This window comes from Lissotriton vulgaris, chromosome 5 (genome assembly GCF_964263255.1).
Source record: "Lissotriton vulgaris chromosome 5, aLisVul1.2, whole genome shotgun sequence".
Taxonomy (NCBI): Eukaryota; Metazoa; Chordata; class Amphibia; order Caudata; family Salamandridae; genus Lissotriton; species Lissotriton vulgaris.
Genome location: NC_141693.1, coordinates 1549935652 through 1549947168, shown reverse-complemented (window position 1 = coordinate 1549947168; position 11517 = coordinate 1549935652). Strand labels below are relative to the sequence as shown.

Here is an 11517-nt window from a genome sequence, read left to right as displayed (position 1 = left end):
TTGCGAAATGAGGCCCAACTTCAAAATGGCGGCGATCATGGGTAACGACTTCAGAGCCCCAAAACTTCATCTAATGCCCTGGATTAGCCCTTCAAGCACCAGTTTCCCAAACATACGCCCAAATACACCCGCCGGTAAGTCTTGTATGCAGAGTTAACCCATTTCTGGGACTTAGCACAGTTCACTGCAGAACGAGGCCTGACCTCAAAATGGTGGCGTAGAGTGCAAACCGGGGAGCGGTGATCCAAGTAAGGCGGGGATGTGATGGGAAGCACAAGCATGTGGGAGACCGCTACTAATGCAACAAGTGGGGCCTATTTGAGAAGCTTTTTCTTAAAGACACCAACGTCAACTACTTGAAGAATCTGCCAAGTATGGAGCCTGACCCTAAAAAGGAAGTCTAGGGAGGACGAGGAGACATTGTTTTGCTACGTTGAAAACATCCAGTCTCCATTGGCCACGAGCGCTGCCACCAGGATTGATTCAAAGCTCTGCAACCCTATTCTATTCCCTGCGTTGCTGTCGGACACACCACTATGACCATCACCTACCCAGACGGACCTTGGACGTAGGTCTCATATCTTTCTCCACTGCCGACTCCCTCCAGTGTACTCCCTGCTCTCCCAGGCCTTTTTCTTATTTCCCCTCTTTTTTCTGTCGATCTTGTTTTTCATGGTCGCTAATAACTCCTCCATTGAATTTGTAACCTCTTTGTAATTAATGTGATCATTTTTGTAATTTATAACACAATGTATCCTTATGTTATGCGCTAGACCTAGTTTTTTGGCCGATGCCCGGTGGAGCTACCCGATAGCTATAGAGGAGATGGCCTCCTTGGCCATCGCCTGCCCAGCCGGACTTTGGTCAGACCTTCCTTCGTCTCACCTTCGCTTTCTCCCTCCCACCCCTTTCCCCTTCTAGCTCCATTTTTTCGTCCATATTGCTTTTAAAATGTTTTTCCATTGAGACCTAGCTATTTGGCCGATGCCCAGTGGAGCTACCCGATAGCTATAGAGATGGGCTGTGGACTTCCCCCTCGACCGTCACCTACCCAGCCGGACTTTGGGCAGACTATAGCTCGTCTCTCCACCCTATTTCCCTCCTACCCCAGCCCCTCTTTTCTAAGCTCCATTTATCTCGTCTTTACGCTCTTGAATGTTTTTATAGAAACTGATGTAACTGGTAACTGATGTAATTTTGTAACTTTGTGGAACCCTTTGTAAAACGCTCCGATACCTCTGGGTCTAGCCAGCACTATATAAAACTCAAATCAAAAAATAAATAATGTGGTTTTTTGGGGACAATTTTTTAGGTTTGCAAAGGATTCTGTGCAACAGAACCTGGTGGGAGGCAGTCAAGTCACCCCATCGTGGATTCTCCTGGGCGTCTCGTTTTAAAACATGTATAGGTTTGCTAGGTTTCCCCATGTGCTGGCAGAGCTAGGATTAAAAAACTACAGCTAGGCACTTTGCCCAAAAAAAGGTCATTTTTCACTGCGAAATTGAGGTGTGACCACGTTGCGTTTTGCGCCGTTTCCTGTCGCAGGCACCAGGCCAACCCACACAAGTGAGGTACCATTTTTCTCATAAGACTTTGGGGAACGCGAGGTAGGTGGAAATTTTTGGATCCACACAGATTCCAGAACTTTCCACCACAGAAATATGGGGACAATGTGTTTTTTTGGACAATTTTTTAGGTTTGCAAGGGATTCTGGTGAACCTGGTGAGAGGCAGTTAAGTCACCCGATCCTGGATTTTCCTGGGAGTCTAGTTTTCAAGCTAGGCACTTTGCCAAAAAGGTCATTTTTTAATGCGAAATTGAGGTGTAACCACGTTGCGTTTTGCGCCGTTTCCTGTCGCGGGCACTAGGCCTACCCACAGAAGTGAGGTACCATTTCTCTCGGAAGACTTTGGGGAACGCGTGGTGGGTAGTAATTTGTGGATCCACGCAGATTCCAGAACTTTCCATCACAGAAATGTGAGAAAAAAGTATTTTTATTGTCAAATTTTTAGGTTTGCAATGGATTCTGGGTAACCGAACCTGGTGGGCGGCAGTTAAGTCACCCTATCCTGGATTCTCCTGGGTGTCTAGTTTTCAAAAGTGTATAGGTTTGCTAGGTTTCCCTAGGTGACGGCAGAGCTAGTGTTCAAAAACTACAGCTAAACTTCGCAAAAAAAGGGTATATTTTCATTGTGAAAATGCGGTGTGTTGACGTTGGGTTTTGACCAATTTCCTGTCGTGGGCACTATGCCTACCCACACAAGTGCGGTACCATTTTTATCGGGAGCCTTAGGGCAATTCAGATTTGTAAAGCAACGGTTATTACCTATTGATTTTTGATGCATTTCTGCCTTCCAAATGAAAGACATTGTGTAAAAAAAGAAGTCATTTTGAAAAATGAATGATAATTCTCATGCTAGCATGAGTATTTCAAATTTCGAAAATGTACAAATATGCAGTTTCTAAACTATATAATTTGTTCCCATTTCAGAAATACATAGGTGTCTTTCATACCGATTTTTCCATGTACACATTTCCCCACAATAATCGCTATAAACCCGGTACATAATAAAAAGCGATTGCAAATTGCTGCCCTGTTTTGGACTCTGGGTTCGTCGGGTTCTTGGTGAACCAACAAGTCCTATATATCTCCACAACCAGGAAGGTCCAGCAGATGTAACAGTATATTGCTTTTAAAGAGCTGTCCTAATTAGAAGTTACAGGTGAAAAGTTTGACACAAAATGCAGTTTTTTTCAACTAATTTTCAATTTTTCCTAAATTTATCTGTTAGTTTCTATAAAGAAACCTTGATGGCTCTACACAAATGACCCCTTGCTGAATCCAGAATGTTGTATACTTTTGCAGCCCGTTTTCCCCCCCAAAAACAACATTTTGCTGTATTTTGGCTAATTTCTGGGACCCCTCCAGGGGAAGCTTACAAACCTGGGTACCTTTAGAATCCCCATGATGTTGGAGGGAAAGTACGCGAATTTGGCGTGGATACCTTATGTGGTCAAAAAGTTACAGGGGCCTAAGCGCGCACTACCCCAAAAAAAGGCTTAGCACAGGGGGGAAAAAGGCCTAGCAGAGAAGGGGTTAAGACCTCTGCCGTAAGGACGGTTCAGAGTAGGAGAGCACGGATCTTTGTGCGGATTCTCGAGCAGATGACATGCATGGGTGTGGCGGTAAACGGGGCAGTGGGTGCAGCGATTGTCTTGGCATATGCCATTTGGGTGGTGGACTAGTGCTTTGTGCTTCTTGGGCACTGAATGTCTAGGTGCCTCGATAGCGAATTCTTCTAAGGTAAGCCAACCCTTCTTCAGAACTGGGGGGAGAGTGCTTGAGGGGTGTGCTGGGGACAGCTTGGCAGGCCATTTCCCAGCATCAGGATGGACGAAAAGCTATTTCTGCTTGACATCGAGCTCTTCGGTCAGCCTCTGCAGGGTGGTGCCTGTGATCTTTGCTTTGAAGGAACTCTTGGCGCTCTGAATTGGGGGCACTCATGGAGAGGCAGGCTGGCACCCTTGGGTCAAAGGCCCCACCCATCTCTGCCAATTCCACCCCTCAGGTGCTGGAGGCGAGGTGAAGCACATTTTTTCAGTGCCCACCATTTTGAAGATGGTGGAACTTCTCCAATCAGGACTAGGGCTATGTTCCACAGGAGGTGGGCATAATAGAAGGTGTAGACATCCCAGGTAAAGGGCCAATTGGCCACTACCTGTCTTCACCACTAAATTTAGTATTTAGGTGGCATCCCCAGGTTCTGAACAGTAGCATCCATGGACAGAAGACGACAAACAAAGAAATATTATTGGACTGAGAACAGCAGACCTCATGGTGGATTTTGGGCACCAACTCTTGCCTGCCGCCACAGAACTCGGCAAGCGCAATCCTCCAGCTCGTTCAACACTGTGTAGACTCTACAAACCCTAGAGTTTTCAGCACATTGCAAAATACAAGAGAAACTCCCTAGAGATAGATGTACAAGACAAGAGAAACTCCCTACAGATAGATGTACTATCTCCCTGCAGCTGTAAAACAAATCAGCAAAGTTCGGTTCAGCGTCGTCCAGCTACCTCAACATCTGAGTGCTAGCCGAAGGCTCACTTACAATGGAGGATCAGCTCAGCCTCTGCATCAAGTCTTGAGACCTGCACGTCCCACCAGAGTTGAAAGGCACCAATACCCAAGGTAGTGGAAACCTTGCTACAAAATCCTACAAAACAGAGTCCCGGCGGACTCAAACTTTACAGCGAGCCAGCACGAGACAAAGGACATCAGGACAGCAGAGACAAACCTCAGCAGTGGCCCTGCAGCTCCAGAATCATTGCTCAAAGGTGCCAGTACTTGATTGCGAGGAGCTTATTTGTGCACCATGGACAAGCTGCACATCTTCACTACACCCAGCTCGCCCAGGGCATCTTCGAACCAGCTGTGCTCCCGTAGCCCCAGAGACCTTGCGACCTCTATTATCCCTGGAGTCTCCTCAGACTTGAATGCATGTCCCCTTTGCTTTTGGAAGTGGCCCTGTTTTCAAAGCACACCAGCTACAAAGTCCCCTTCTTCCTTGCTCCCGGTGAAATCTGGGAAGTTCTATAGAACGTGGCCCTGGAACTTGGCACCAAACCTTCCAATTCTAAACGGTGAACCACAACAGTAGCTGCATTGCATTAATTTTTCAATTGCACTTTTCCTTCCATAGGAAATGTATTGTGCATAACTGCACACAACTGTGATTGTTAGCATTTATTGTAATTCTCATACTGCAAAAACAGTATGTACCTTGTACCCTAAGTTCTCGGTTTAAATATTTATACAAAAGAAGCCCTAGTTTTCTGATTTGGTCACGACTTCACTCATTGTGTGTGTTATGTTAGAGGGATTTATTCAGTGCAAACAATTACCCGATGGTATCAAGGAACTAGGCTAAGGGAGAGATTGATAAAAAAAGGTTACTTGGGGAACAACTAAGTGTTTAATTTTTTTTCAAAAATGAAGGTAGTTTGGGATAGATCTAATGGAAAACGGAAGTGTGTTCCATTTTTTTGCAGTGGAATTAAAGCCTCAGCCTCCCCAGTTAGTTCCCCAGAATCGGTTAGCAAGTTTGAGTGCCTGAGAATCTCAAGCAACTTCCGACACAAACCATTGGATGGCATGCCCAAGAAACTCCAGGCAGACTGTGCAGGGTTTTATGGGCAAGGCAGATGGCTTTGAATTTGATACATTGCCTGACAGGCTGCCAACGAAGAGGTATGAGCCACTGTTTGATGTTTGGGAATCCCTGTTACCATTTCGACTGCAGCATTTTGCAGAACCAGCAGTTTATTTAGATGTTGAGATATAAAGCATTACAGTAGTCTTAGAAAGAATAAGTGCAGTGATGGCAATTTTTTGGACAAAAGCTTGAATATAAGTAACTTTTTAAGCATCCCAAGGACATAAAAAGTTGAGGGTTTGACCACATGGAGTCTTTTGTCCATAATTACACCTAGATTTCTGGCCTTGAGGACTGGAGTAGGATAAGGCCCAAGTTCCTTAAGCCAACAAGACAGGTACTAGAGGGAAGGTGAGCTCCCAAACATGATTACCTCCGTTTTACTGGAGTTAAGCCTTAAACAGTTAACGTTCATCAAGTTTCCTACAGGTGCCATGCAGTCACAGAAATTGGAACTCACCAGGTTGTTTGTGAAAAACAATGCCATCTAAATGTGGGTGTCATCTGCATAAGATGTAAGGTCCAGCTCGAAAGATTTGTGGAGGGAGGCCAGAGGTTTAACATACATTTTAAATTATATGGGGCTGAGAGCAGAGTCTTATGGGACCCTGCAAGACAAGAGAAAGATTTGGACACAAATGGGCCCAAGGCAACAACCTGCAATCTTTGTGATAGAAAGGATTCCAAGAGTTTAAGGGCTGAACCCCTGGATCCCGAAAGCCTTAAGTTCGATCAAAACCATATGGTCAACGGACTCAAAGGCTGCTGAGAGATCGAGGAGTACTCGAGCAGCATTTCCGCCACCATCATTTATTACCTCTGTGAGTTTAACAAATGCTTAGCACGACCCTCTAATAAGACTATTTGCTCGCCCACTCTAACATGAAATAGAGCGTTAGTATGGTCAACTTTTGCCTCTAAACAAATAAGGGTCTCCACAACCTCTCTGCACAGTGTACCTCATTGTGGCACACTATATAGAGAGGTGGGTTTCCACATAGTGGAGGACAGTCTCATGGCTGGAGGTTGGTTAAGCTGCTGGGACTCTGGAGGGACCCAATACTTCCACCTTAATGTAGAGGGTTGTGTTCATGCCAGAGGTCAGCAGTCTCAAGGGAAGGTTGGTGATGCATCTTCCTGTATGCCCAATGCCTCTCCCTTTGATACCACAGCATCTATTTGCAGTTAAATGCAATTCAGAATTTTCAGGTATTTATTGTGGTCTGTTTGTAGAAAGGCACAGGTTGGAAACCAATGGGTAAGGCATTTTGGCATTACACCTTGAACAGAACTGAAAGGGCGTGGTCCATCACTCGCTTCAACTAAGCTTCCTCCAAAGTAATGGACTGAAAACCTTATGGCTGGTTCGTGGAAGGTCTGATCTCAAGATGTAGAGAGGGTTGAGTGTTGATCAGCCAGAAATACCAGTTCAGTATGCACCATCTTCAGATGCTTCAGTCTCAAAGAGAACACTAGTTGGGCCTGAAAAAAGGCTGCGAGGATATGTATCGGTCTCAAAGCCCTTGCAAGACACATCAGAACCCAAAGGCCGGGGGGAAAAAAAAAAGACAACCTAAGGTGGATTTATATGACATGCAATGTGAGCAAGCAACATGACAACATTATCATCTGGATATAGAACATTATCTATACACTCACGAGATGGTCGGCCCGGCGACCAGCCTGGGTCCCAGGCCCCCATTACAGAAGCCAATTATTTCCTCTCCAATCCCACAAATGCAATTCAGTTCCAGACTCCCCTAGCATGACCCTGTCACTCCGGCAAGGAAGTGTTTGTTCCCACTGCTGAAGGTTCCTTAGCTTGTCTGGAATAGGATATATAATGCCTTTATAGTGTGTAGATACTGCTCCCTTAACCTGTGGGTCTTTAGGAGAACTGACTCAGGCAGGTCTTCCCAGTCAATCCCTTCAGCGTGGAGGGTGTCCGAGGCATGTACATTTATAAAGTTGAGTATGTGAGAGGTCATTCTACTTGCAGGCTCTCAAATAACCCAACACGTATTTTCTATAACGTCTTGTAATTTTGAAATCCCATTCAGATCCTAGCTGGTAAAACCATGCAGCCTAGGTACCTCATTTTGCACCGATCCCACCCATAGAGTTTCACTCGTAGCCCTTCCTTTCTATCCCAAATGAGTGCATACCCCGTCTCGGGTTGCAAGTGCAGCCCGGGCAGAGCTACTCTCGCTTTCCCATCATAAAAGTAACGCTCCCAGGCGAGCTCGATCATAGAACACCTATCCAGTCTACACGCTGGGTCTCCAGTTGGGGTGTGGATCCAGTGGTTAGTGGTCTGCAGCTGGGAGGCCCAGTGATATGCCCACAGGTGAGGTAGTTAAACAACAGGGGGTGGTGATGGACAGAGTTTCTGAATTAAGCAGAATACTCTCACTCAGTCAAGAGATCAGGGCTTGATCCAACACCGTTTTTTAGCTCACTGCACCATCCCAGCTCAGAACCTGGCTATATGCAAATTAGTCTGTCCCTGGCCCAGTGCATCATGGGAACAGGGCAGACCAAACTACCAAGCCAATTCTTTCACTGGGAAGGAAACAAGCTTCCGGGGACCGGTTTCTGGCATTACAGCCGTCTTCGGCCCGGCTTGCTTGGATCCTGATGGTGCAATGAGCAAGGGACTCACGTCTGAGTATACCCTTCCACGCTTATGGTGGACAAAATAATTAAACAGGGGGGTGGTGATGGACAGAGTTTCTGAATTAAGCAGAATACTCTCACCCAGTCAAGAGATCAGGGATTGATCCAACACCGTTTTTTAGCTCACTGCACCATCCCAGCTCAGAACCTGGCTATATGCAAATTAGTCTGTCCCTGGCCCAGTGCATCATGGGAACAGGGCAGACCAAACTACCAAGCCAATTCTTTCACTGGGAAGGAAACAGGTGAGGTAGGGCAATACCCCATTGTACACAGATCAATAAAGGGTTTTGAGAGCTAAATGTGGGGCCACTCCATCCCACAACACTAATCTCACCTCTCTATCCAATATAAGGAAGCAGGACTCTGGGACAAACATGCTTGTGTTCTGCGTGGCATAGAACCATTTTGGTAAAGTTGTCATTTTAAAAACAGCTGCTATACCAAGGAGTGTTCGCTGCAACTTGCGCTATCTGGCTATGTCGTCGTGCATTTCCACCAGTGAACGCTCTAATTTGGCCTTCCTGAACTGTTTCGGCTTTGTGGCAGCAAAAAATCTCAAATATTTGAAGCAATCGTTTACTACCTGCTGGGATGCATGTAGGGGGCCCATGAAAGTGTCCTCAGGTCCCAGATTCCTAGTGGATATAGCACCGGCTTATGTCAGTTTATTCTATAGCCAAATTCTACAGGAGGGGAGGGACCAGCATCCTTTCAGATTATATATATATATATATATATATATATATATATATATATATATATATATCATCAGCATAAAGGGAGATGGTTTCCTTCTCCCATTCCGCCAGGGCCCTGGCATTGAGGTATTTTTCCAACCTGCTCCAGGCTGCCAACAGCCCAATGCACGAGCAAAGAAGAGAGGAAAGAGGGCATCCCTGTCTGGCCGTTCGCTCCAATCGGAAGCTCTCAGATACCTCTTAGTTCACTTGTACCACTTCCCTGGGCTCAGTGTAGAGCAGGGATACCCAACTGCGAAAGCAGGGTTCAAGGAGAAAGGCTAAATATAGCCAATGGATTGCACCAAATGGTTTTTCAGCTTCAGTGGACACTATGGCCAGGGAAGTTCTTGCTTCAATCACTGCAAGCCATTTATACAGTTGCTTCAGATTCTGTCAGGCAGACCTGTGGAGCATAAACCTGTTCTGGTAGTAATGAATGAGCGCTATGATGTCTTTGAGCCAGCCAGTCAATGTGGCGCCTAGTAATTTAGTCTCAACATTAAGAAAGATTGGGCAGCAAGACAGTCTGTTGTTGGCTATCCCTCTTTGTATATTAAAGTAATTAATGCATACCGAAGGTCAGTCAGTACAGTAGCTGTCCCTGCGTATGGGTTTCTTCGAACAATGAGTAAGTGTTGGCCCACCAGCGCAGCCACTCTTGAACAACTCAACTGGCAGTCAGTTGGGTCCTGGTTTTTTCCCACACTGCATTGCAGACAGTGCCTCCCAGAGCTCCTCAAGCGTTAGGACACTGCCTAGCATCTCAGCGTTGTCCTGCTATGAAGTCAGGTGGTCCAGTGCTTCAAGGAATCGCTCAGATTCCTGGTCATCAGCATGTATCAGTGCCTTACAAAACACACAGTAATATCAGGCAAACTCCTGGGCTAGGTCCTTGCTGTCTGTTGATTTCTCCCATAGGGGCAACGAGTCCTTCTCCCATTGTGCCTCATGCTCCATGTAGCTCAGCCAGGCCTTAGGTAGATTTGTTGCACATGTGCATTGTGGAGGCCAAGCACATCCTAGGACTTTTCGAAAAAAGAAACTTTGTAATGTCTGAGCCAAACACTAAAAGGCAAGAGTATGCATGTGTATTTACAGCCACACATATGCCCATATATATTAACACCTTGGCTGCTACTTGAATTTTTCCCCTGTGCTGGACATTGCAGAACAGGGTGTGGTCGTGACGGAACCATTCCGTCATCAGCACAGCTCAGCCGTGACTGATGACGGAATGGTTCCGTCACAAGCATCGAAGGGGTTAAAAAAAAATCTTTTTTTTTAAACAAGCTAAGAAAGTACTCGAGAATAATTCTAGGACAACCTCAGGAGCTTAAACTATATGCTAAGAAGGAAACAGTTTGGTTATTTAACATATAAGACTAATTGTGCCTAGCCACATCACTTTGGCTAGTGTAATTCTTTCAAACTATTTTACACAGCATAATCAGTCTGCATTTGAATTTTGCATAGTCTGATATCAATAGTCATTGATCAGATTTCCTTTCCCCATCCCTCCAATCTAAACACCACCTAACTTAAGCAATATAGAACTGGAAATACAGGATGTCACATCAGACCACCAACATAATCACAGTGGCACCATTGGGAAGAATAGGACCAAACCGAAAATGAGCAAAACATTTGTCTTGTTTGTATGATAACCCACCCAAGTGCAGATCGCATCTCAGTAGGCAACTAGACCGCTGCTTTAAGAGGCTTCAAAATAGTCGTATTGCAGGGCATACAAGATGGTGTGTAAATTTCAGAAAATATAAGAAAAAGAAAATGCCTGATTGGAAAATAAAGCATATTTATTAACAGAAATTAGAATTAAGAGTTCTCCTAATGCTAACAGAGGAACGACGCTAGAGATCCAACTGCAAGTTATACTGACTGCTCCACATCAGACTTGGCAATGTGGATGGCTAACTTTCTGGAAACCTGAGGAATGTTGCTGAGAAATGGTAAAGCATTGGGAAAATCCCCAAAGTAGGAAAAACAGCAATAAAAGCAGGCAATGAGAAAATATCCGGAAATCGTGATGGTTAAAGTTTGCAGTCATCGGAAAGAGATGGGACATGATGTCCTGGGACAGACTCCATCATAGGTCTCAAAGAATAGGCCTTGGTTGTTGAGTCAGGAGTAGACCAAATCGCTTTTTGATGGCCACACGTTGGCGAGAGTACTTGTCATCAGGCGAAAAGCGGGCTGGATGGGCAGAAGATGTTGGGCTCCCATTTGGGTCAATTTTCTAAGGAGAAAAAGAAAGAACACAAAGGTTTACAATGACCCAGCTCAAAAGCACTTCCATAACTAAGGTACATTTTAAAGAAAGAGTCGAGGTGACAAACAGTATTGCATGACATTTCAGTGTTAGCAGTGAGGTCAGACAAAGGAGTGGGTAGAGCAGACCTTGGTGAAAATGAGGGAATCAAAGAAACCAAACTAAGAAAAGAAGGAGAGGTGAGGGCAGAGAGGAGGACTACTGTTGAAGTGTGAGAGAAGATAGCTATGAGGTAAAAAGGAAATTTGACGCGACATGGGTGATGGAGAACAGCAATAGGGGAAGAGAGGGAATACTGTGGTGGGTGCTGGGTCAAGAAGGCGTGGGAGATCAAAGGGGATATATGAAAGATGAATTGGTCGACTGGAGAGGTGTAAGATACAAATAAATGGACATTTGAAGGGAGAGATTTAAGGTGAATGAGAAGTGCTGAGGGGTGAGAGAGGCCATGAGATAAATGCGAGAGACTGTTAAGCGATGAGGAGTAAAAAGACAAGAGGTGATTTAAGGTGAAGTGATAGGAATGGGGAGAGTTCAGAAGCTGTAAAAAGGGGTGAAAGAAAATGGCCTGCAAAGGGATTAGGGGTTGTGAGAG

The 11517-nt window shown here is 45.3% G+C and overlaps 1 protein-coding gene across 1 annotated transcript in view; it reads right to left on the bottom strand.

The window, feature by feature from the left end:
• Positions 1-10431: 10431 nt before the first annotated feature.
• Positions 10432-11517, bottom strand: part of NOP10 (NOP10 ribonucleoprotein) — a 35928-nt gene continuing 34842 nt past the window's right edge. Inside the window, exon 2 of the mRNA XM_086920409.1 lies at positions 10432-10889. Within this exon, the coding sequence (XP_086776535.1) occupies positions 10749-10889 (141 nt within the window). The 3' untranslated portion in view covers positions 10432-10748. The remainder of the gene's footprint in view (positions 10890-11517) is intronic.